The sequence below is a fragment of the Oncorhynchus mykiss genome, chromosome 17 (genome assembly GCF_057628025.1).
Source record: "Oncorhynchus mykiss isolate SJ-2025 chromosome 17, ASM5762802v1, whole genome shotgun sequence".
Classification (NCBI taxonomy): Eukaryota; Metazoa; Chordata; class Actinopteri; order Salmoniformes; family Salmonidae; genus Oncorhynchus; species Oncorhynchus mykiss.
The window spans coordinates 44,703,225-44,730,980 of NC_143038.1; the positions used below are offsets into that span (position 1 = coordinate 44,703,225).

General features: G+C 42.7%; 1 protein-coding gene across 2 annotated transcripts in view; it reads left to right on the plus strand.

Annotated features, from left to right (window-relative positions):
* The first annotated feature begins 2,481 nt into the window (after positions 1-2,481).
* Positions 2,482-27,756, plus strand: part of LOC110494281 (guanine nucleotide-binding protein G(i) subunit alpha-2) — a 112,297-nt gene continuing 87,022 nt past the window's right edge. The window contains exons 1-2 of one of the 2 annotated variants that reach the window (XM_021569224.3): positions 2,482-2,906; positions 3,434-3,577. In XM_021569224.3, the coding sequence (XP_021424899.1) occupies positions 3,460-3,577 (118 nt within the window). In that variant the 5' untranslated portion in view covers positions 2,482-2,906; positions 3,434-3,459. Of the gene's footprint in view, positions 3,578-27,756 lie in introns of both variants that reach the window. The other variant, XM_090205700.1, reaches the window with a different exon arrangement.

A 27,756-nucleotide genomic window follows, 5' to 3' on the forward strand; every position in this document is an offset into this window, starting at 1 on the left:
CTCTTCCCCCCTTTTTCCTCTCTCTACCCTACTGATGTTACATTTGCAAACCCCTTGGTTAACATAGAGATTCTGGGAACATCAGAAGGTGGGGGGAAATGAACTATATTCTGGTAATCCGACCAATTGAACATATGCGATGGTACTTACTGAATATGATGTCAGTTCGGTTGTCATCTGAGACATTCTCATCAATGATAAGATGACATAAACTCTACAGTGGAAAGTCTACACATCAGAGTTATCGGATTCACATGGAATTGTTGTTCAATTTAAATGTTTGAATATGAAATTATTCGTGATGGAATGAAATGTGATTTTAGCTTCTAAAATGTGAGAATTGTGTTTTCATAAGGTTAGGGCTCTGCTCAATCAGTGGCCCGCCCCTGTGAAGAGTCATGGGTTATAATACTTTTCAGACACACCCTTCTCGCTCCACTATATAAAGCCTTGACGAAAATGTAACCTCCTGTTCCGAGGATGTGCTGACGACGGTCCAATGTCAGAATGGTTCAGATAATAACTACAGAATGAAGCCAACATCAGCGTGAGTTTTGGTTGCGAATGGTATGAACTTTGAACTCTTATTCACTTCAGAAGTGATACCTCCTAGCCGTTGAGTTAGCAACAGCAGCTGCAAATGAGGGTTAGGAAGGAACAGACAGAGTATCCCGTCTATCACATAACGACGTTACTACAACGTATCCAATTGACCACCAGAGACATTCTTCAAAGGACTGGGTTTTGCAACACGGCCTTCCATCTACCACCAACCTACTGAAGGGCAGCTCAGAGTAAATATTTATAGCATTTTCCTTTTCCAAATGGGCGGTAATTTAGAATGCATAAGATACTGTATTTACGATAGCACAGCTTCTTCCTTTGTTACTCAGTCATCCCACTCTTTCACTCAAACCCAGCCCCTTTTCTTTTGTCATATCTGTTCCGCCCGCTAGGGACTTTTTCCTTTATGACGTAATTTGTAATCAAGTTATGATTAATTATGTGTATGTGTAATTCTGTGTGATTAGTTAGGTATTCAGTAAATAAATAATTAAACCCAATTTTGTATTGCTAATTCAACTTGTTAGCCAGGGTTCGTGAAGATAACCAAGAATTTACAACTTTCAGATGAGACTGAATTAAGATGACGATTAATATTGACTGCTATTGATGTAAAATATTACTAGGTCTTTAAGAGTTTATTCGGAAGATAACAGCTCTATAAATATTATTTTGTGGTGCCCTGACTCTCTAGTTAATGACATTTACATGATTAGCTCAATCAGGTAATATTAATTACGGTGAAATTATTTTATAGAATAGCATGTCATATCACTTAATCCGGCATAGCCAAAGACACGACACTATGTAAGAATGCTGTTCATTGACTACAGCTCACCATTCAACACCATAGTACCCTCCAAGCTCAATCATCAAGCTGGAGGCCCTGTGTCTCAACCCCTTCCTGTGCAATTGGGTCCTGGACTTCCCATTTCGCTGACTCTCAACACTACCCCACAATGGTGCGTGCTCAGCCCCCTCCTGTACTCCCTGTTCACCCAGGACTGCGTAGCCATGTCCTCCTCCAACGTGTGCAGACGAAACAACAGTAGTGGGCTTGATTACCAACAATAACGAGACAGCCGACAGGGAGGAGGTGAGGGCACTCGGAGTGTGGTGTCAGGAAAACAACCTCTCCCTCAACGTCAACAAAACAAAGGAGATGATCGTGGACTTCATGAAACAGCAGAGGGAGCACCCCCCTATCCACATCGAAGGGACAGCAGTGGAGAAGGTGGAAAGTTTTAAGTTCCTCGGCGTACACATCACAGACAAACTGAAATGGTCCACTCACACAGACAGTGTGGTGAAGAAGGCGGAACAGCGCCTATTCAACCTCAGGAGGCTGAAGACATTTGGCTTGTCACCAAAACCCGGACAAACCTTTACCGTATCACAGCAACGCCCTCAACCACAAGGCTCTCCAGAGGGTGGTGCGGTCTACACAACGCATCACCGGGTGCAAACTACCTGCCCTCCATGACACCTACAGCACCTGATGTCACAGGAAGGCCAAAAAGATCATCAAGGACATCAACCACCCGAGCCATTGCCTGTTCACACAGCTACCACCCAGAAGGCGAAGTCAGTACAGGTGCATCAAAGCTGGGACCGAGAGACTGAAAAAAAGCTTCTATCTCAAGGCCACCAGACTGCTAAGCAGCAATCACTAACTCAGAGAGGCTGCTGCCCACATTGAGAACCAGTCACTGGCCACTTTAATAATGTGATAACTAGTCACTTTATACAATGCACTCTAAATAATGTAACTTTAATAATGTTTACATATCTTACATTACTCATATCACATGTATATACTGTATTTTATACCATATATTGCACCTTGCCTATGCCGCTCAGCCATTGTTCATCCATATACTTACATGTACATATTCTCATTCAGCCCTTTAGATTTGTGTGTATTGGGTAGTTGTTGGGGAATTGTTAGATATCACTGCACTGTTGGAACTACAAGCACAAGCATTTCGCTACACTCCATTAACATCTGCTAACCACGTGTATGTGACAAATAAAATGTGATTTGATTTGAACGCAGGAGTGAGACTACAATTTCAGGGAAACACTACATTTTCCATGAAGCAAAGTAGGTGGGCGTTTTTCGCAACGGGCTGGCACTGCTAAATTGGGAGCATAGGGGATTGGGAGGTGACAGAACTGTCTTCGTTTTGTCCGCCAGACTGAGGAACTTCACCCTGTTACGGGTGTGGCTTTGTACGTGATAAATCTTTACGAAGAGAAGAATGCATAACGGCACTCACATACTTAACGACTAAATTAAACACAGAGGAAGAAGAGAAAATAGAATAGCTTCTTCACAGTGGGTATGTGAATTTTGGTTACATTGCAAGTTGGCAACGGAATCCATCTGCTCTGCCGTCTTCACAGCTGGAATACTTTTTACTGAAGTTCCGTGGGCCCATTTCCTTGCGTTGTAACCTGCGAGGCTAATCTTGAAAAGTGAACTTGACTGATTTTTTTTGACGCGCCTCAAAAGAAATTGTTGTTACTCATAGTGTCCGCGTAATGACAGACAAATTACTTTTCCGTATTGGCTTGGATAGCATATCACTGGGGTTGAAAAAATAGGCGTCAAATTTGGCTTTGGAATATTAAAAACGAATAAATAAACATCTGGAATAGAACTGAATTGGGACTAAATCGAAAAAAGTATTTGTTTGCTGGTTTGTGGACGAATCAAACTTATATCCTAGTCGTTTTTCTCAAAGGGGAAGTTTAATTTCTCAACCTCACAACACTGTTCTGGGAACGCTTTTTTTTTATTTAAACGCTCCCAGGCATACAGTCCTAAATAGGCAACATTTTTTGTGTGATATTGTCCGAAAAACAGCAGTCCTGAAGCGTGCACTTGGAACCATGGGGTGCACAGTGAGTCAGGAAGATAAAGCTGCACAAGAGCGGTCCAAAATGATTGACAAAAACCTTCGAGAAGATGGGGAGAAGGCGGCGAGAGAAGTGAAACTGCTCCTGTTGGGTATGTACCATCAAGCACTCCATTATAATGTCTGAATCCAATCGATGTAGAATCGCATGAACACTTGCTACATTGTATGCAGTTACGGTGTTGTGAGCTGGCGATATTTTAATTGAATTGTAATTTTGCGACCTAACGGGCGTTGATTAGTCTCAACCCAATCATAAGCCTCAGTTAGACTGTTGCCTAGGTTCGGGTTTTCGAGACTAGGCATCATGATGCATAGAGGACATTTTCGTGGTAAAGCTTCGAGGTCCAGAGTGTGCGCCGAGGACTAGGCCATGTATCCTGCGATGCTACCGAATCTCTCTCATTAACCATTTTGATGTACAGCTAGTTACATAGCCGCGTTTTTGTCTAATTTCATAGAAGGTTCTCTAGCCTCCAGTGCGCAACTGGAACAGAGTAGGCTAGTCAGAACCAGTAAACACAAATTTGAGCCCGCGCTCCTCCTGCTGTCATACATTAGGGGAATGCCTCACCACCAGAATTTTCTCAACTCTTCAAGTATTCGAAATAGAAAAGTCGTGCGTTGACAGCAAGTTGTCAAGATTTTATTACAGTCAAATAGCAGACCGTAAAAACGATCATATCCTAACATAAAATGACACCACCAATCTAGTGGTTTCTAAATGATACCAGCATAATGTAGCCTTCAGGCCCAGGCCTGAAATAATTATTAATCACTTAACAGTCTACAACCTAAGGTCTGAACATGTCAAGTATAATGAAATACTTAACTTGCAAGCCTTACCCAACAGTGCAGTATTCAATATCAAAATACCATAACTCATTTAAAAAAAAAAAAGTAAATACAATTCAAAACTGAAATGTGAGCTACAGTGCCAGTACCACATTTACAATGTGCAGGGATACTTTGACTCAAATACTGCAGTATGTAAATGTAGGCAGGGATTAGAAGAAATTGAATGGTAGCAGGATAAATAATAATATTGTAAGCTAAGGGAATATTTCTGATTTACTTTGATTGCTCTTCAGCTGTGCCTATTAATGATAACCACCTCATGGATGTAATGGGTTCTTCAAACCTCTCCAAGCAATGGCAGATCATTCACGGCATGTGTCAATGTAGGTCCTAATCGATAATGATTAACCGCAAGCAATAGACTCTGGCTTGCAGTTTTGCAGTCTGTGAAGTGCTCACTATGTTAGAGAATTGAAACATTACAAATATCTTTGGTTGGCTCCATTTTATTCTGTTGTCTGTACTCTGGATCTGTTCATTTTGCCCCTCTAACTCATAACACCCCCACTTGTTGCAATCAGCGTAAATCTCAAGGTTGCGTCAAAGCCGATTTGATAGTGACTTTGGTTAGTCAGGTTCTTCGGTAATACCAGCATGTACAAAAACGAGCTGTGTCCACCTTAGGGCACTGTAATAAAGTTTAATTAACGTGGTGTAAGTGTGTGTGTTTGCGCTTTCAACTGAACTGAGTGTGACGGAGTAGGGACTGTCATGACAGACAGTCATTTGGATCGTCTGATTCTAGTGCCATGACTTCTCTGCCAGTTTTATTTTTTGACTGAGGTCATATCATAGCCACCCTCTTAACCCCCCCATGCTGAACAGTGACAGTGAAGTCTTGCTTCATGTGCACTTTGCTCCCATTCTCTATTGTTTTGACAGAAGCACAGGGCTCCTGTTAGGAATATGTTGGAGCCCAAACAGCTAGCCAAAGCATGTGCTTGAGCCAAAACCAAATACTCTGTTAATGTCCTGATGAATGGTGATCGGCGTGAGCGTCAGAAAATAAGCTTATGACTCTAAATGCTTCCTGAGAACTGAAAGATGAGCTAAGAGGGAATCCTGGCATTACCTTGAAAATAATGACGTTACATTGATTTTAGAGCTTTTTAATGGAAATTCCAAAGCCGAAAAGGGTAAACGTTCAATTGCCAAAACATTGACAATATTCCATTGTCTCTGATAAGGTCCACATTGGGTAGACAACAATAGAAAAATAGGTGATGATAAATAAAATACTTCAGTTATGTATATTACTTAGTTTTTATTTGATTACTTTAAGGAATGAAAAATAAAGTAATCATCTCATATACAGTGGGGCAAAAAAGTATTTAGTCAGCCACCAATTGTGCAAGTTCTCCCACTTAAAAAGATGAGAGGCCTGTAAGTTTCATCATAGGTACACTTCAACTATGACAGACAAAATGAGAAAAAAAATCTGGAAATTCACATTGTAGGATATTTTTAATGAATTTATTTGCAAATTATGGTGGAAAATAAGTATTTGGTCACCTACAAATAAGCAAGATTTCTGGCTCTCACAGACCTGTAACTTCATCTTTAAGAGGCTCCGCTGTCCTCCACTAGTTAGTTACCTGTATTAATGGCACCTGTTTGAACTTGTTATCAGTATAAAAGACACCTGTCCACAACCTCAAACAGTCACACTCCAATCTCCACTATGGCCAAGACCAAAGAGCTGTCAAAGGACACCAGAAACAAAATTGTAGACCTAAACTCAGTTTTTCACAATTCCTGAAATTTAATCCTAGTAAAAATCCCTGTCTTAGGTCAGTTAGGATCACCACTTTATTTTAAGAATGTGAAATGTCAGAATAATAGGAGATAATTATTTGTTTCAGCTTCTTTTTTTTTTTTTTCATCACATCTTCAGTGGGTCAGAAGTTTACATACACTCATTTAGTATTTGATCGCATTGCCTTTTAAATTGTTTAACTTGGGTCAAATGTTATGGGTAGCCACTAAGTTGGGTGAATTTTGGCCCATTCCTCCTGACAGAGCTGGTGTAACTGAGTCAGGTTTGTAGGCCTCCTTGCTCGCACACGCTTTTTCAGTTCTCCCCACAAATTGTCTATAAGGATTGAGGTCAGGGCTTTGTGATGGCCACTCCAATACCTTGACGTCCTTAAGCCATTTTGCCACAACTTTGGAAGTATGCTTGGGGTCATTGTCCATTTGGAGACCCATTTGCGATCAAGCTTTAACTTCCTGACTGATGTCTGAGATGTTGCTTCAATATATCCACATAATTTTCCATCCTCGTGATGCCATCTATTTTGTGAAGTGCACCAGTCCCTCCTGCGGCAAAGCTCCCCACAACATGACGCTGCCACCCCGTGCTTCACGGTTGGGATGGTGTTCGGCTTGCAAGCCTCCCCCTTTTTCCCCTCCAAACATAATGATGGTCATTATGGCCAAACAGTTCTATTTTTGTTTCATCAGACCAGAGGACATTTCTCCAAAAAGTACATCTTTGTCTCCATGTGCAGTTGCAAACCGTAGCCTGGCTTTTTTATTGAGGTTTCAGAGCAGTGGCTTTTTTCTTGCCGAGTGGCCTTTCAGGTTATGTCGATATAGGACTTGTTTTACTGTGGATATAGATACTTTGGTACCAGTTTCCTCCAGCTTCTTCACAGGGTCCTTTGCTGTTGTTCCGGGATTGATTTGCACTTTTCACACAAAAGTACGTTCATCTCTAGGAGACAGAATGCATCTCCTTCCTGAGCGGTATGACGGCTGCGTGGTCCAATGGTGTTTATTGATTGTACAGAAGAAAGTGGTACCTTCAGACGTTTGGAAATTTCTCCCAAGGATGAACCAGACTTGTGGAGGTCTACATTTTTTTTTTTGAGGTGTTGGGTGATTTCTTTTGATTTTCCCATGATGTCAAGCAAAGAGGCACTGAGTTTGAAGGTAGCCCTTGAAATACATCCACATGTACACCTCCAATTGACTCAAATGATGTGAATTAGCCTATCAGAAGCTTCTAAAGCTATGACATTTTCTATTTCCTGAGGACATTGCATTTTTGGATGAAATGCTGCATTGCCCCTACAAAGCGTTATCAGATTGAATCCCGGCCTTGGACTCTATTCGATCAGGTCCAGTGACTCATATTTGGGATTAAGTCCGACATAGCATTCTTCCTCTACAGCTAGAATGCATGTTTGAATTAACAATCAGACTAGTTTTTATTTTACACTGTAAACATTGCCTTTGTTAAAAGCATTAACCAAGGTTTAAAGGTAAAGTCTGATTGAGCTGACATATGCAGTGTTTTCCGTGAATGCTATCTATGTGAAAGCGGGAACTTTGCCCTTAAAAGGTGCATCGCTGAAAAAGTGCTATCGAATTGAAACTCAGCCCTAAAATGAATAAGGCTGCATTGTCTTTATTCAAGGTGTATCACTGGAGGAGCTTGCAGGATAAAGTGTGTTGGATCAGTTCTTGACAGGTTCCAATCACACATTCCGTCCTTGGCTTGGACTTGTAAACTAAAGTCAGTGTGACATCCTCTCAGAAGTGCAACATCTCACCTCTTCCTAGAAGCCCTTTTAGGTCCCTTATTTGGTGCTGTGGTAACCTGCAGAAAGCTGAGAAAAGCCTTACCACTATATCCTGTTGGCTTGACGAAGCCAGGGAGAAACCTCCTCCCGCCTGTTTGTCCGTGATAAGTGTCTTCTGAACTATTTCCCCCCCACCATCACCAGATGCTATTTTTGGACCTGTGGCAGATAGAAGGGAATGATGGATCTCTTTTCTCCCTGAACCAGGAGTTGGGGCTGAACCAGGAGTTGGGGCTGAACCAGGAGTTGGGGCTGAACCAGGAGTTGGGGCTGAACCAGGAGTTGGGGCTGAACCAGGAGTTGGGGCTGAACCAGGAGTTGGGGCTGAACCAGGAGTTGGGGCTGAACCAGGAGTTGGGGAATGCTAAAAGGACAAATACTACGTTATTCAGAACCTCAGCTTTGACATGGGTGTTTGTAGCTGGAGTAATTTATTGCAATATATTGAGTTTATCCCAAAGACTCGAGTGTTCAATAACAGGAAGCACACGTTCAATGACTTCCCTTCAGGTTTTGGGCTTTGATTGACATTTAATCTCCTACCCCCAGCAGCTTGAGCATCTGTGGATTCCATCACTATTTATTTTTTATGTTCTTCGATTATTTATATTTTTTTGGTTTGTTATTGACATTATTTTAACCTTCCATTTTCAGTTAAGCTGGGATGGAAATTTCCCTTGGCAGCGTCTTCCTCTCCTTTAAACTGTGTGAGAGTGGCAGCTCGGTTTGTGTGAACATGTCTGAACAGTTCACAGGCTTTGCATAAGAGACACACACTTTTTCTCTCTCACGCTCTGTCATATATATATATATATATATAAACACATTGCTTATAGGCATGCCTTGCATTTATGTAAATATAGACACATGCTTGCATGGCCACACGATACGCGGGCAAGGCAATGTAAGTGCTGTTATGTCTAAGCAAGGTTATTTAATGTCTAAAAGTGTGCACTGTGTATATCCACGTTCCTCCCCAGCTGTCTGCTTGACAGGGATGAGGTGATTTAAGGAAGCAAGGCGGAAACAAAGGACGGCTTCTTCAACGGACATGACTAGATGTTTTTAATTTTTTTTTATTGGGCTATGGCTGAGGAATGCTGATCACGGTCTCGGGGGATGAAACCTTGTCTATTTTAAGTTGGGAGGAAACAACAGATATGGCAGCCCTGTTATTTATTTCCATTGGTAATGAAACTATAGGAGTACTCTTTTATGACATGACATGCAGCACATGTACTTCATTGTGTTACAGCAAACCATTAGGACTGAAACAACTCGCCCAGACTTTTTGTGCTTCCAGGCCAAATGTATCAGGCATTCTGTTCTGTGCGAGTCCACTGTGGTGACATGACTCAATTTATGTTGCAGCTCATTCACATTTGAGAGAAGTCTTGATTGTAATAGAAAAGGAGAGCTTTCAGAAAAGCCTGTTTTTTTTTTTTTGCGTGTGAGTATGCGTCAGTGTTGAGGCATACTTTGACACACCACTGTTGCTGCTCTAGAAAGAGGGACTGCTGACGTAGGATCGCTTCAAGCAGCAATTACTTCTCACCAGCCTAGACTCTCCTGCCCACAGACAAGGGGATTAACACAACACCAATTCAGCATTCATTCCCTCTTCTATTTTTTTTTTCTTTTTCTTCAGCTTTCCACAACATCTGAGGCCCTAAAGAATGGACCTGTCTTCTGTCCCCCTCGTGGTGGTTCTCCCTGGATGTGGGGCTCAGGGCAACCTAGAGGAAATCGCTCAAGCCTATTACTGTTAATACAGTTGCCAACTCCCATAGACATGGCCTCTGAGTGCAGAAATCAATGCTAGCTAACTGATTTACAGATTGAGCTGCCATTTAAATGTAGGGAGATGAGCTGTCTGTGACCACCACCCAGGCACTCTCATATCTATCACTGGGGAAACACTACACCAGCCAAGTACCACGTCTGATGTACATACCTCTCCTTTTCTGGGAGTGCTTTTCCGCCCAGAACTCAATGTCAATTGTTGTGGCTGTGTGTGTTCATTCTCTCTAAGAATAAAGAAGAAAGCCGATGTTTGCTGAGCTAACTTGATTAGAATAACCGCTTTGACACATCTAAGCAGGCAATATCCTCCTGTAGCTTCATGGAGAACAAACGGCTGCCTTTATTTCTCTAATTGCCTTGATTGAGTCTCTTCGAAACACTGTATTGATCACACTGAGAGGCTGTATTGACCTACCTGCTGGTGGTGAGCGTCATCATCAACTGGAGCGAAGCCCAGACTGAAACCTGAGAAACAGCCATGGTGTGATCTTAAGACCAGAGTGCTAGAGGCTCCGAGGCATGGCTGCCGTCCTCACTTTGAACATAAACCTGCAGACACCTATTAGCTGTGTGTGTGTGTGGTTAGATTGGTTCTTCCTGGAAACCGGTTGTTTGTTAGACCTGGCTGCTTTTCGAACCGTTTCTTCACCAATATAACAATTGAGGCGCAGTTGAGTGAGGTTGAGTGGAGTTTCCAGAGTAGCAGCCCACTCCAGAGTGGTGTGAAAGTAAGACACCATTCCAGAACTGTTGGGCTCCCGAGTGGCGCAGCAGTCCAAGGCACTGCATCTCAATGCTAAAGGTGACACTACAGGCCCTGGTTTGATTCCAGGCTGTATCACAAATGGCCATGATTGGGAGTCCCGTAGGGCGGCGCAGCATCGTTTGGGCAGATTAGGCCATCGTTGTAAATAAGAATTTGTTCTTAAATTAACTGACTTGCCTGGTTAAATAAAATGCAAACAAATGAAAGATGTTGAGTGTAGATGTCATGCTATAATAGCTACATGAGGAGACATGTTCTATAGCTACCTGTATGAGCCCTGCATAAACCAGGCTTAGTCCCCCTTATTACAGCTGGTAGCAGAGTTCTGTGGGCTGGAGGGTAATTACAGTACACTGATTACAGATGGAGCAGTGGTTCTGTAAGGAACAGCGTCGGTCTGACACTGTCTGCTGACATCAACAAACGTCCCTCTGTATGACTGCTGCTCCCAGCGACTCAGACATGACTGCGAGCACACCCAGACATGACTGCGAGCACACCCAGACATGACTGCGAGCACACCCAGACATGACTGCGAGCACACCCAGACATGACTGCGAGCACACCCAGACATGACTGCGAGCACACCCAGACATGACTGCGAGCACACCCAGACATGACTGCGAGCACACCCAGACATGACTGCGAGCACACCCAGACATGACTGCGAGCACACCCAGACATGACTGCGAGCACACCCAGACATGACTGCGAGCACACCCAGACATGACTGCGAGCACACCCAGACATGACTGCGAGCACACCCAGAGATGACAATAAAGATCTAGTGAAATCAGTCTAGTCTAAGGTTGTATTATTACTATTCACAGCCGGGTGCTGAAATGACGACAAAGCTTTAGAGGAAGATATGTTCAGCAAGTTAGCTCCAACGCATGTTTGAAGATGTGATCCTGTTTACAAGGATGCTATATTTGCAGCGTTCCATTTGTAGTGCCTCCCATTTTGCAGTGAGACGTGGTGGTTATGAGATCATCTGTGCCAAGGGGGAGGTAAACATCCTGTAATTACAGTGTGAGTTGTGAGGATAAAGCCTGGTCCTGCAGACACTAGGTCTCCATGTGGGTCGACTGGGACCCTCCAACTAACAGCACTGATAACTGGATAGATACTCTGCGGTTGAATCCTCTACTCTCCTCTGCTCCCTCCCTTCCTCCGCCGCCCCTCTCTGCCTCAACATACACTGACAATATCTTCAATTCTCCCTGGTTGCTTAATAAGAACACCAGAATATCATCCTGACGATTTCAGTGATGAGAAAAGACCTTTGGGGCCCATTTGGGCTTGCTGTTTTTGTATCTGAACAAAAATATAAACGCAACATGTGAAGTGTTGGTTCCATGTTTCATGAGCTGAAATTTTAAAAAATCCCAGAAATGTTCCATATGCACAAATAGCTTATTTTTATAATTTTGTGCACAAATTTGTCCCTGTTAGTGAGCATTTCTCCTTTGCCAAGATAATCCATCCACCTGACAGGTGTGGCATATCAAGAAGCTGATTAAACGGCATGATCATTACACAGGTTTTTTACATTTCTCTACCATAAGTTTCCGCCAATGTCGTTTTAGAGAATTTGGCAGTACGTCCATCTGGCCTCACAACTGCAGACCACATGTAACCACGCCAGCCCAGGACCTCCGTATCCTGCTTCCCCTGCAGGATTGTCTTAAAGGGGTTTGAGGGGTTGCTGAGGAGTATTCTGTCTGTAATAAAGCCCCTTTTGTAGGAAAAAAAACATTGTTTGGCTGGGCCTGGCTCCCCAGTTGGTGCACCCCTACCTAGTCATGTGAAATCCATAGATTAGGGCCTAATTGATTTCCTTATGAACATTAACTCAGTAAAATCTTTTAAATTGTTTCATATTGCGTTTTTATATTTTTGTTTGTTGTATGTAAAGATGTGTCAGCAGTAGCTGTACTAAACACACACACACCCAGACAGCCCTGTGCTGTGTTCTGCTGAGCTAGGCTCTGCTCTGGTCTGGTCACGCTGTGGTGTGAGAGGCAGGGACAGGGCTCATTTGGCTGTGCCGTTTACCTCTAACTTCTCTGTGTGGGAGAGCAAAGTGGGCACTGCTGCATGTTAGCTAGTCTGCAGATGAGCCTGTACAGCAGTATAGGAACTGTTGACTCATTACAAAAGTGTTTTTTGCTTGGCCCATAGGCAACAATCTACCAAAGGTCTACTTTGCTCCACTGTTCTGTCATGTGGCCCCAGGACAAGAGAAGTCTTTGTCTGTTCCAGATATAGCCCTGGTTGCCTTGCCTGCCACCATACACTAGCATGACCCTTTCAATCTCTGGACCACTCTGAAATCACAACAGATTTGCCAACGGCTACAAACCCCTATTGAATCCCGAGTCCACAACCTCTTAAAGGCGTCCTCATGCTTCCCAGCCAAAAGAGTTCAGGAAGAGTTTGTGCATATATTATGACATTTTGTCATGTCTTTTGTTCGTTTCGGGCACACAATGTTTTCTGAAGGCAAACAGAAGTAGGTAGCCGAAGTTTACGCAACTTCCGTTGGTGATTGGTCAACAGAGGGGTCCTTCAATAATGTCTTTGTTGTCATTGAATGAGAGATGACAGTTTCATCAATTTTACATTTTTGTTTTTATTGCCAAACTCCGTTAGATGTAAAATTGTGCGACAAAGATCTCCTCTGCAAAAGCATCAAAACGAATGACAGATTTCTTTGATTAACTGGGACTATTTTGTGGAAGTGTATATTGGCTACAGCCTCTTGAAATGCACAAACAGTCCTGTTGCTGCTGCTTTTTCTAGTTCTCCAAATTAAGGTCTTAAGGGACTATGCATATAATCTCTCCTCTCTCACAGCACCCCTCCGCTCCATCATGACAACTCCCTCCATCCCCTCTCCTCAAAAAATACACTATGATTAATGATAACTTGGCTATATACACAGGGTACCAGTGCAGGGGTATGAGGTAATGTAGGTAGATATGATATGGTAGATATTTGGTAAACTATTTAACTAACTATTTAGCAGTCTTCTGACTTGGGTAGAAGCTGTTCAGTGTCCTGTTGGTTCCAGACTTGCTACGTTGGTACTGCTTGCCGTGTGGTAGCAGAGAGAACAGTCTATGACCTTGGTTGGCTGGAGTCTTTGAACATTTCTAGGGCCTTCTGTCTGACACCAACTGGTATAGAGGTCTTGGATGGAAGGGAGCGCGACCCCAGTGATGTACTGGGCCATACGCAAAACCCTCTGTAGCGCCTTGCGATCAGATGCTAAGCAGTTGCCATACCAAGCTGTTATGCAGCCAAGATGCTCTGTGGTGCAGCTGTAGAACTTTTGCGGATCTGCATGACCATGCCACATTTTTTTTCAACCTCCTGAAGGGGACATGGCATTGTCTTCTGTCTTCACGACTGTGTTGGTGTGTTTGGACCATGATAGATTCTTAGTGATGTGGACCCCGAGAAACGTAATGCTCCCGCTCCACTACAGCCCCGTCAATGTGATGGTGTGCTCGGCTCTCCGTTTCCTGCTGTCCATGATCACCTCCTTTGTTTTGCTGACGTTGAGGGAGAGGTTTTGTGTGTTAGCACCACAATGCCAGGTCTCCTACCTCCTCCCTATAGGCTGTCATATCGTCATTGTTTTGGCCTACCACCGTCGTGCTGTCGGCAAACTTAATGATGGAGTCGTGCGCAGACAAGTAGTCATGGGTGTACTCCCAGTTCACCCATGACTACAAGGGGACTAAGCACTCACCCCTGAGGGGCCCTCCTTGTTGAGGGTCAACGTGGTGAATGTGTTGTTGCCTACCCTTACCACCGGGGGAATTGCTTCTGTAATTCCAGGATCCAGTTGCAGAGGGATGTGTTCAGTCCCAGGGACCTTAGCTTAGTGATGAGCTTGGAGGGCACTATGGTGTTGAACACTGAGCTGTAGTCAATGAACAGCATTCTCACGTAGGTGTTCCTTTTGTCCAAGTAGGAAAGGGCACTGTTGAGTGCAATAGAGCATGTGTCATCTGTGGATCTGTTGTAGCTGTTTTCATGGCTACAAATGTGAGTGCTACTGAGCAGTAGTCATTTAAACAGGTTACATATGTGTTCTTGGGCACAGGGACTATGGTGGTCTGCTTGATGCATGTAGGTATTACAAACTGGGTCAGGGAGAGATTGACAATGTCAGTGAACACACTTGGAGGGGATAGGATAAAAGGAGAGTGAAGATGGCTGGAGAGGATGGCAGGGCAGTGAGGGAGAGGAGGCTGGATGATGAGAATAGAGAAGGGCTATGACAGGAGGATAGTATCTCTGTGGTGAGGTGTCAGTGCTCCTGTGTATAGCGCCCGGGGTTGAGCTGTTTAATCAGCAGGGTGGCTTTGCCAAACCACAGCCCTCACTGCTGCCATTGTTCACGGCTCAGCCCTAATCTGATCTTCTCAAGTGTCGTATCCCCCCCCCTCCTCAATACAATAATTGAGACGTGTGTGTGTGTGTGTGTGTGTGTGTGTGTGTGTGTGTGTGTGTGTGTCAGAGGGAGGGGAAGTTAGAGTTTAAGTAGCCGCCAGAGCAGAAGAGTGACGCTCACTCTTAGATGATCTCAAATTATTTGAAGCATCTCTTGCTGTGTGTATTTCTGTTCTTTCCGCTCGGTCTTGGTGGGTACCAGCGTGATATGAGGTTTCTTATAGGTTCATATCTCTAACAAAGGAAAGGAAGAGCGTCGGGTGGCACTGGTAATGTGCTGATAATCACTGTCCTCGTCCTGTTACTTTTCACTCCTCAACCCTCCCAGAGGGAGCATTTTAATGTATCTGGTGGAATAACTTAAGCCCCACACCTAACCTGAACCTTGATACAACTGAGCCATCTACAGTACACTACTGCTCTGAGAAGTCTTTTGATCAGCTATAACCCATGGCCAGGGCCTAGTATGACTGTTTTATAAGGACTTTTCCTGGTCAGGTAAGTGTTATGGGGACAACTTTCTCAGTTCCTGCATTTGAAAAAACTATACAAAGATCAGCTTTATTGCAGATTGTAGCTTCTATCAATGTAATTGTCTGCGTCATTTCCAATCCCCCATATTGTTTTTGGTAAATATATATTTTCCTTTATATTCCCCTAATTGGAGTAAACTAATGGACAACAGAAGTTAGGCTTCTACTTCCAGGTTATACATTTTATGGACACAGTATATTTTACTTATTTTTTAAAACTAATTTGTCCCACCCTTCAGCTCCCCTCAACCCCTCCCATCTATCTCTGAACGCCATCCAGTTTCTATTATCCATAATAAAGAGATCACTTTTTTGACTTTACACCCCTGTGGACTCTAGTTTTATCTTACCTTGATTATTGTCCAGTCATATGGTCAAGTGCTGCAAAGAAAGACCTAATTAAGCTGCAGCTGTTCCAGGACAAAGTGGCTCGTCATTGTAATCAGAGGGCTGATATTAATACTATTCATACCAGTATCTCTTGGCTAAAAGTTGAAGAAAGACAGTCACTTGTTTTTATAAAAAATGTGTTGTGGAAATTCCAAATTGTTTGCATAGCACACACTTACCCCACCAGACATGCCATCAGGGGTCTTTTCACAGTCCCTGGATCCAGAACAAATTCAAGGAAACGTACAGTACAGTATTATACAGAGCCATGAGTGCATGAAATTACCTACCATCTTATATTGGTATATATAATATATTATATATATATTATATATTGGGGCGGCAGGGTAGCCTAGTGGTTAGAGCGTTGGACTAACCGGAAGGTTGTGAGTTCAAACCCCCGAGCTGACAAGGTACAAATCTGTCGTTCTGCCCCTGAACAGGCAGTTAACCCACTGTTCCCAGGCCGTCATTGAAAATAAGAATTTGTTCTTAACTGACTTGCCTGGTTAAATAAAGGTAAAATAAAAAAAAAATAAAAAATAAAAAATATAGCACTAGTGAACAGCAAACCTGGTTTCCAAAAACAAATTAAGCACCACAAGGCACAACGCTTCTCCCCATGTGACCTACTTGTTGTGTGTAAAGTATGTACTGACATGCATGTGGTAGAAGCGCGCGCGCGCGCGCGCACACACACACACACACACACAACATATGTTAATGTTTTTAAATGTATTTCAATTGTAAAAAAAAAACATATATTTCTTTGTCTGGACCCCAGTAAGCCTAGCTGTCACCATTGGCGTCGGTTAATGGGGATCCTAATAAATCAAAGTATTCTTGATCGATTTGACTATGACTTTTCAAATCACCCAGCAGTGCTATTTGTAGAGTCGGTGGGAATAGCTTGGATATCTGCGGGAGGTATGCCTGGACTGCAGCAGGCCAGGGGGCCTAGGTGTTAATGTTGTGACAGCTGGCCCGTCAAGACGGTAATTGATAGGTCAATTTGTTTTGATAGTGCAGTCCTTTTGCAGGAGATCCTGTCTGGCAACTGGACCAATATGGGACAGGGACTAAATTAGCCACTCATCATTCATACCTTTCCTTCCAGCTCATATTATCCAGAATAATCATGTTATTTCTACTGGCTGGTATTCTATCCTTTAAGGTAACTGACATCTCACTTTCTTCGGTTTAGAAAACTATATAGGACATTGGTGCTGTTGGGCTCTTGTGAAAAATTCATACTCTATGAGCCCCGCTGCCAAATGACCTAATCATTTTAAATATTCCCCTGATGCTGCAAGAAATCAAATTGAGGGCACAAAATTGGACTTTGTTTGAAATTTAAACATGGGATTTTCTATGTGGAAATGATTTAATTGAAACTATTCACAGCTCCCCTCACTGTATTAAGATCCTCCCTGGATAGATAACAATTTTACGGTTGTAGAATTAGTCGTGCAGAGATGGAGTAAATTAAGCCCCAAACTTGACTGCGTGGGACTGATTTCTTCATCCCGCTCTCGCTGGCTTTCTGGCTGACTCCTACCCGCTCCTGCAAGAACTTTTCCCGAACCCGACCGCAGTCCCGCAATGTTATTTTAGGTGTATGTGATGCAGCACGCTTGCCAGCCATGATCCCAGCAATTTTGCACCCTATAGGCAATATCAGAATGCGCAAAAATAACCTGCGAAATTGGGTAAATTACCAGAGATTCTCATGTGGGCCATTTTTTTATATTAGGCTATCGGTATTACTGGGCCATAGGCCTATCAGCCAATAGGCTAGACATCATTTGAAGAGCGTGTTGTTGGAGAGAGCAGACACTTGCACTTTCTCTTGAGCTACATTTTGCATATAGGATATAGCCTACCTTTTTAGGAGCAGGACTGTTTGCAGGCAGAGACAAATGGGTAATCAATATTTATTAAAAAGGTAAGCGCAAGGCTCGCTCACCTGCTCCTAAAAGGTGTACCGTTTTTCATTTTCAATTATCAAATATTTGTATTGCACCTTGACTAACATTGGTTGAGCGCCCTCCACTTCTTTCCATGATCGATATTTACTTACACACACTGTAGTAAACTATAGCCTAATATTTAAGTTAATTTATTGGAAAGATGACTGACGTGCATAGGCAGTCTACCGTTTCATTTTGACCACATATACTGATACTGAAGGTGTACTTTAACTCGCATGCCCAACCAGGTGAGGAACTTGAAGCAGCGAGTGCCGAGTGTGTGAATAATGCAATGGAGGTGCTTTTTAATACAATAAGTAGGCTAACGTGTAGTCTACAAAGCAGAAAGATGAATGCTCGTGGGAATGCAGCCCTCTAGCCCAAGCCATGGCTATGTATCAGCACATCTTTTCAGTACATTCTCTTTTTCTGTCTGTCTTCACTCACATGGAAGCGTTTTGTTAACTCTTCAGGTTAAAATAACTGCCTAGTGCAGATGTTGATACAAAAAACACTGCTATAGCACCTAAATATTCATCTCAAGTAGTGAGCTTCCTCTACTTGTTTGTATTACGTTCAATCCACCTTCAAGGCTTTTGACTCTGTTCCCCACAAGCTTTAAATGCTCTTGCTTATAGCCGTGCCTTTTTTTTCTTTCGTTTGAATTTGTTGCTGCTGTCGGAACAGATGATGTCATTTCCTGCCCCCCCCCCCCCCTTATGTGTTACTTCCTCCTTCGGCTGGCTGCAGTTACAAGTAAAACAGAAGTAGATGCTTATCCTTTGTTCGGCTGGCTCAGGAAACCAGCACACCCATCCTGTGTCAGTTGGCTGAGCCATGCACAGCTACAGGCTGTCTCCAACTGACAGACACAACTAAAACTCTTTCTCCTTTAAGTGCTATTAGCTTTTTAACACTCACGTAAAACACCCAATGACTGCTGTCTATCCAGTCTGAATCAGCTGGCTGTCTTAGTGTCTGTTTAGTAGTTTTTCTTCTCATCTTTGGAGTAGACCCACATTTGACATGTTAACCCAAAACATATTCCTCTTCTCTGTAACATGTGTATGTGTGCATTACTCTGGGTCACTGACCAGACCACAGCTGGATAAAATTTGTGCTGGATAACACACTTTGCTAAACTGTTGACTTTGCGATCAGAGTCTCTGGCCCCTGAAACTGATTGTTTCTCAATGCCTCCATGTGCTCACTCATGATTCATGAACTGTCATTTATAGCCAGGGCTGTGGGAAGTACTGTGTGTATACAGTATAGGATTCTCCAGTAATTTGTGTGATTTGGTTTACTAGAATTTTGTGTAAAGCTGGGTGTGAATCAGAATGGTGCGTTTCCTGGGAAAACAGATTTGCTCTTGGGAACTGAATCGTACCGGGTGCTATACATTTTTCATGGATTTGCCATTAGAAGAGTTACAAGTTCCCCTTTTGTATAGGACCTAGCATGATGTTGACAACTGTTCAATCCTCTATTTGACAAGTGAGAATTCTGCTAACTCCTCTACTGCGCGTTATTGAGCCTTAGTCTTTAGTTTGTTGAATGAACTCCCCCCGGGAGGGGATTTTGGAAAGAATGTGTGGACCATAATGAGTTTTTGTACTTTGGTGTGCTATTTTGTTTTCCACCCCATAAAAACAGCTCTTGAAACAGCAAGGAGCTGTGTGTGAGGCCCCATGCTGGGCCTGCTGCCCCATTTGGCCCAGCCCAGAGAGTGTGTAGTGCTAAAGCAGGTGTGTGAGGGAGAGCGAGATTTGAGGGGGGTAGATGGCACTCTGACAGTGACTGATCTAGAGAGTCTAAACTCCACATTTTCTGCTTATACCCCAAACTTCACTTTACACGCAGTTAACAGAGAGCTGCAGAAAAGTGTAAGTCTCTGAAGTGTGTGTTAGTGCGTTATTATGCCTATTATATTTTCCTAGTGTACCACACACCATTTTGTTGGCAGAAAATGTGTAAGTTGGGTATAAAGAGATTTTAAGGGGCAGTGTTGCTGATAATTCTGCATTGAGTTTTTGTGGAGTGAAGAGGTGGAAAATGCTGACGCTGCTCCTAGGTCTGAATAGCACCGTTATCGACCCGAATGATGTCTTCTCCGAGGAAGGCTTCAATCAGCCAACCTGGCAAGCAGGAGGCTACAGGCACTCTGCCACCACAGCTGTGTGTGTGCGTGCCCTGAGGTCCCAGGATGACCCCGCTAGCGCCATAAACAGGACTAGAGCGGCTCCACCCAACTCAATGTCAGCGTGGCCTTTTTCAAGTGTGTGTGTGTGTGCTCATAAAAATACATTGAAGCACACAGAAGAGGGGTTTATGGGTAGTGTCTCCTCTGATCTCAGCCCCACCTAGAGAATACCCTGAAACCTGACCAAACCCTGGCTGAGCCCCTGTTCTATTGTGAGGCCCCAGGTTAAACTGAAACCTAACCCAATTCTCATTAGCCATGGATGGGAGGTGAAGGGGTCAGAACTGAGATTGACTCAGAGCACAGATCCTTACTCGTCCTTGCTTCCTTCAAAACAGCTACTGAAACGAGATCCACTAGATATCATAAAAGCAGTTTTCCCACTATGCCTCATTCTTAAAAGTAGCTATTTGAATGTGGACTCTGACCGCTGAACTTGCTCTTCCTCTTTTTATCCAGATGTGGATGTTTCAGGACTGCGACCCATGACCTGCCTCTACATCTCACTCGTTATACTCTTAAGAGTTGACTAGGAGTATTACCATTTGAGTTAGTCTCTTCTCCAGGGTTAGGAAACCTCTTACTACACATTGCATAACCGGCTCATTCTAATTTTTAAGTAATTATTTTCCCAATGACAGCAGAGTTCAAGGCAGTTTGAACTGATGTTGTCGGTGTCGTAATTCCATGGTAACAGAATTTAAGCTGAGACTCAAGATTTTTCACTTAAAAAAACAAAAACAAATTGTATACAAATTGTATACATACACAAGGACTACTTTTAACAATTTCCACTGAAAGTTTTACAAGAACACATTGAGAGGAAGAGCTGTGCAGATAAAATGTTTGGTAACAGAATAAAACTGAGGGACATTTACTGGATTCTGTCAAACTTTGCATCTGCACAATTTTTCCACTATTTAGATTTGAGTTTTTTTACTGTATAAATTGTTCAAATTAGTCGTACGGTTTTGAAACTTTGAACTGTTTTTTGATTGGCATGCATTTTAGGCTCAGCGTAATTCCGTTATTGTGGAATTTCCCATTATTATTTATTATTTATTATTATTATTATTATTATTATTATTATTATTATTATTATTATTATTATTATTATTATTATTATTATTATTATTATTCAATGACTGGGAGACCTATATTACCCAGGACTGGTGCCTCTACACTTCAGAAAGGCAGAGAGAAAATGAGAACGGAGTTAGTGGAAGAGGGTGCAGAGAAAGAGCGAAAGATTCAATTAGAGAGCAGAGTGCCACTGTATATGCCATAGTGATGCAGGCAGGATGCTGGTTTTACAGTGTTGGTGTACAGCAGCAGTTCTAAAACAGCCATTATGGCAAAGCAGGAGTAATTGAGATAATTGCACAGTGAAGTGTGGCCCCGCCAGTTTCCCTGGTCTGCTTGGCTGGCTGGTTGGGCTAGGTGACTGACTGGTCGGGAAAGCTGTGTACTATGTATCCCAGAGCCTTGTCATTCACTGAACTTTTCACCCTTTGACCTTGGTGGCTTGACCCTGAGGCCGTCAGCCAATTTGAGGTGACGGTATGGACAACACTGTACAATGATGGTGATGATTTCACTGAAGCCGAAATGAGTGGAAGATGTGTTAGAACACTTATAGCACTCACAGAGATAATCACTGTGCTCAGTCACTCAATAGTGGAACACTGAGGCCTTCTCTCATGCATTGTCTAACAACCCTCTATTGAGCCATGCCAGCCAGGCCCTCTATTGAGCCATGCCAGCCAGGCCCTTTATTGAGCCATGCCAGCCAGGCCTTGTTGTTCATCTGATACTGATGTATGGTGAAGACCTCGGTGAGTTGAAACAGGGGGAGTATTATTCCTGACACACCATCCATCCTAAGTCTATTTTAACAGCTTATGTAAGGTGTGTAGACTTGAAAACACTTACAATTCTCAGTCACGTCAAAGAACATGGAGAAAAGCCCACAGAACTTCAGGCAGAGTTGGTATATATATATACAGTGCCTTGCGAAAGTATTCGGCCCCCTTGAACTTTGCGACCTTTTGCCACATTTCAGGCTTCAAACATAAAGATATAAAACTGTATTTTTTTGTGAAGAATCAACAACAAGTGGGACACAATCATGAAGTGGAACGACATTTATTGGATATTTCAAACTTTTTTAACAAATCAAAAACTGAAAAATTGGGCGTGCAAAATTATTCAGCCCCTTTACTTTCAGTGCAGCAAACTCTCTCCAGAAGTTCAGTGAGGATCTCTGAATGATCCAATGTTGACCTAAATTACTAATGATGATAAATACAATCCACCTGTGTGTAATGAAGTCTCCGTATAAATGCACCTGCACTGTGATAGTCTCAGAGGTCCGTTAAAAGCGCAGAGAGCATCATGAAGAACAAGGAACACACCAGGCAGGTCCGAGATACTGTTGTGAAGAAGTTTAAAGCCGGATTTGGATACAAAAAGATTTCCCAAGCTTTAAACATCCCAAGGAGCACTGTGCAAGCGATAATATTGAAATGGAAGGAGTATCAGACCACTGCAAATCTACCAAGACCTTGCCGTCCCTCTAAACTTTCAGCTCATACAAGGAGAAGACTGATCAGAGATGCAGCCAAGAGGCCCATGATCTACAGCTGAGGTGGGAGACTCTGTCCATAGGACAACAATCAGTCGTATATTGCACAAATCTGGCCTTTATGGAAGAGTGGCAAGAAAGCCATTTCTTAAAGATATCCATAAAAAGTGTAGTTTAAAGTTTGCCACAAGCTACCTGGGAGACACACCAAACATGTGGAAGAAGGTGCTCTGGTCAGATTAAACCAAAATGGAACTTTTTGGCAACAATGCAAAACGTTATGTTTGGCGTAAAAGCTCATCACCCTGAACACACCATCCCCACTGTCAAACATGGTGGTGGCAGCATCATGGTTTGGGCCTGCTTTTCTTCAGCAGGGACAGGGAAGATGGTTAAAATTGATGGGAAGATGGATGGAGCCAAATACAGGACCATTCTGGAAGAGAACCTGATGGAGTCTGCAAAAGACCTGAGACTGGGACAGAGATTTGTCTTCCAACAAGACAATGATCCAAAACATAAAGCAAAATCTACAATGGAATGGTTCAAAAATAAACATATCCAGGTGTTAGAATGGCCAAGTCAAAGTCCAGACCTGAATCCAATTTAGAATCTGTGGAAAGAACTGAAAACTGCTGTTCACAAATGCTCTCCATCCAACCTCACTGAGCTCGAGCTGTTTTTCAAGGAGGAATGGGAAAAAAATTCAGTCTCTCGATGTGCAAAACTGATAGACATACCCCAAGCGACTTACAGCTGTAATCGCAGCAAAAGGTGGCGCTACAAAGTATTAACTTAAGGGGGCTGAATAATTTTGCACGCCCATTTTTTAAGTTTTTGATTTGTTAAAAAAGTTTGAAATATCCAATAAATGTCGTTCCACTTCATGATTGTGTCCCACTTGTTGTTGATTCTTCACAAAAAAATACAGTTTTGTATCTTTATGTTTGAAGCCTGAAATGTGGCAAAAGGTCGCAAAGTTCAAGGGGGCCGAATACTTTCGCAAGGCACTGTATATGAGAGAGAGTGGTAGAAATAAGAGTGTAGTGTAATGGTGGGCCATTAGATCCTGTTTAGAAAGCGGCACCATCATACTCATTCTAACTTTAAATGATGCTATCGCAGTCTATACATAGAGCTCTGTCTCTGTAACTTAAGGTCATTTACAGTGGTGGCCACTGTTTGGCTGAGAAGAAACGGTATTCAGACCCCTTGACTTTTTCTGCATTTTGTTACGTTAGTCTTATTATAAAATGTGTTTAAATAACAATTTTCCCTCTTCAATCCTACATCCAATACCCCATAATGACAAAGCAAAAAAACATTTTTTAGACATTTTTGCAAATGTTTTTAATGCAAACTGAAGTACGTTATTTACATAAGTATTCAGACACTTTGCTACGAGACTTGAAATTGAGCTCGGGTGCATCCTGTTTCCGTTGATCTTTGTTTCTACAACTTGATTGGAGCCCACCTGTGTTAAATTCAATTGTTGGACATGATTTGGAAAGGCCTGTCTATACAAGGTCATAGCAAAAACCAAGCCATGAGGTCAAGGGAATCTTTCGTGGAGCTCAGACAGGATTGTCGGCACAGATCTGGGGAAGGGTACCAAAAAATGTCTGCAGTCTTGGCCTCCATTAAATGGAAGATGTTTGGAAACACCAGGACTCTTCGTCATGGAGGTGACCAAGAACCCAATGGTCACTGACGTGGCTCCAGAGTTCCTCTTTCTTTTTTCTTTTATTGACCCTTTACTTAACTAGGCAAGTTAGTTAAGAACGTCTTATTGTCAATGATGGCCTGCCTTGTTGAGGGGCTGAACGACAGGTCGGCAAGGGTCAGCAAGGGGATTCGATCTTTCAACCTTTCGGTTACTAATCCAACGCTCCTACCACTAGGCTACCCTGCCGCCCCTAATGAACTTATCTTCTGCATCCAACTCTGAGTCTTCCTTTCCGATGGCGGTCCTCATGAGAGCCAGTTTCATCATAGTGCTTGATGTTTTTTGCGACTGCACTTGAAGAAATTTTCAAAGTTCTTGAAATGTTCCATATTGACTGACCTTCATGTCTTAACCTCTCCAGGGAAAATGCAGAGCGCCAAATTCGAAGTAATTACTATAAAAATCAAACTTTCATTAAGTCACACATGCAAGATAGCAAATTAAAACTACACTTGTTGTGAATCCAGCCAACATGTCAGATTTCAAAGAAGGCTTTTCGGCGAAAGCAAACTATGCTATTATCTGAGGATAGCACCTCCGTAAACAAAGAGAAAGCATATTTCAACCCTGCAGGCGGGACACAAAAATCAAAATATAATTCACCTTTGACGAGCTTCTTTTGTTGGCACTCCAATATGTCCCATAAACATCACATATGGTCGCGCTCTGGTCACGCACCTCTAACTAACAGTACACTTCAAGTGACCCTCGTTCAAGATGGCCGTACTTCATTACACAAGAAAAACCTCAACCAATTTCTAAAGACTGTTGACATCCAGTGGAAGCGATAGGAACTGTAAGAACGTCCCTTAGAAATCTGGATTTCCAATGAAAACCCTGCCCCGTCACCAAGAAGTTAAAGTAATGGACTGCCGTTTCTCTTTGCTTATTTGAGCTGTTCTTGCCATAATATGGACTTGGTCCTTTACCAAATAGCCCTATACCCCCCCACCTAGCCCTATACCCCCCCACCTAGCCCTATACCCCCCCACCTAGCCCTATACCCCCCCACCTAGCCCTATACCCCCCCACCTTGTAACACACCAGATTGGCTCAAAAGCATAAAGGAAAGAAATTCCACAAATTAACTTAAAGGCACACCTGTTCATTTCAATGCATGCCAGGTGACTACCTCATGAAGGTGGCTGAGAGAATGCCAAGAGTGTGCAAAGCTGTCATCAAGGCAAAGGGTGGCTACTTTGAAGAATCTCAAATAAAATCGATTTTGATTTAACACTTTTGTTGTTGGTTACTACATGATTCCATGTGTGTTATTTCATAGTTTGTCTTTGCTATTATTCTACAATGTAGAAAAAAATAAAGAAATCGTTGAATGAGTAGGGGTTCTAAAAATTGACCGGTAGTGTAAATATAAAATATTACATTTACATTAAGTATTCAGACCCTTTACTCAGTACATTGTTGGCAGAAATAACAGCCTTGTCTTCTTGGGTATGACGCTACAGGCTTGGCACACCTGTATTTGGGCAGTTTCTCATTCTTCGCTGCCGATCCTCTCAAGCTCTGTCAGGGTTCTGTGTTCAGGCTGGGCCACTGGGCCACTCCGACGTTGTTTTTGCTGTGTGCTTAGAGTCATTGTCCTGTTGGAAGGTGAAACTTCGCCCCAGTCTGAGGTCCTGAACGCTCTTGGGGCAGGTTTTCGTCAAGGATAGCTGTACTTTGTGCCATTCATCTTTCCCTCAATCCTGACTAGTCTCACAGTCCGCCACCACCATGCTTCGCCATAGGGATGGTGCCAGGTTAACTCCAGACATGACACTTGGCATTCAAGCCAAAGAGTTCAATCTTGGTCTCATCAGACCAGAGAATCTATTTTCTGGGGGAGGCTGGTAGCCTAGTGGTTAGACCATTGGACTAGTAACCGGAAGGTTGCAGGATCAAATCCCCGAGCTAAGAAGGTAAAAATCGGTAATTCTGCCCCTGAACGATATGATTCCATCCATATGTGTGTTTTGATGTCTTCACTATAATTCTACAGTGTAGAAAATATGAAAAATAAACACACCTACTCGTTCAAGGGTTAACTTTTGACCGATAGTCTACATTTGCAAAAATGTTAACTTGTTCCTTCCCCAAATCAAATAGCTGGCAAAACAATCCAAGCAATGTTTGCATGGCCTACGTGGTTGCTGGCAGTGACTGAGGGGCAGAGTTGCAACTGAACAGTTTGTTTTGAACAATATATGTGACTCGCCACCTGGATTCAGTCTTGTGTTGCAAAATTGAAATGGTGTTTTAGAAAATATTTTTGTTTACATTAAATAGAAGTATAGACTCAGCTACACAATGGTATTTCATACACTGCATTTGACGAACAATGGGAAAGTAATTCTGCTTTGGAAGTTGATCAATTTGTAAACTCACTTTGCCTTTTTCTCCTTTGAATGTTGTTTTGAGTGAAGAGCTCTTTGTCTACACCCATTCAGCATCGTTCACACCCTCTTAAGCTTTAGCCCCAACCATCTTGTTTCCCCTCGGCACGTTCAGAGCGCTTGATGCTCTGGCCGATTGTGTTTACCTATGGATGACAAACAGCCTAACCAGCTCTGCTGGCATCTGTTTCATTATGCTTTTTTGCAGACGTTTACTGACACCTGCCATATTCAACGGGTGTTGTACACATGTCGGATAACATTAGCTAAAGAGCCAGCCAGCTAAGTTTGGCTAGTTAAAGAACAAAGAGTGCCAACAATGCCTAACATTTGGCTATAACTAGAAAAGCAAACAGCTCTGGGAAACGAATAATGACCTCTACTAAGGCTAGCTAGCTAGCTAGCTAGCTAACAGGTAATTTTAGCTTAAGACATGTAGTTAGATAGCTAGGTAAACAATGAACCTAGCTAGGTAAATGTTTAAGATCACACACGTAATGTTAGCTAACGAGCCAGCCAGTTAGTTAGCTAGTTAAACAACAATGAACAACGTGCCAACAATGCCACAGTGCTGGGAGATAACCAACCAGGTCCAATGTTAGCTAGCTAAACATTAGGATCTAACTAGCAAAGCAAACGGCTCTGGGAAACAAATAATGTCAGCTAGGGAGCCAGCCAGCTAACGTTAGCTAGCTAACAGTACCCTTTAGCTTGAAATGAAACAACTTTCTGTCAATTTGAAATGTGTAATATCTGAAAATGTAGCTAGCTATCTCAACTGTATACATCATCATGCATGTCTCCCTGTCAGGAATGCCATACCACGGTTGCCCTGAGTTTGAAGTTGTAATCCGGAGATGGAGAACTCCTATAACTATCATACACATACACATATACTCCATTAGTATTTGGTACATTTGCCTTTTAAATTGTTTAACTTGGGTCAAACATTTCAGGTAGCCTTCCACAATCTTCCCACAATAAGTTGGGT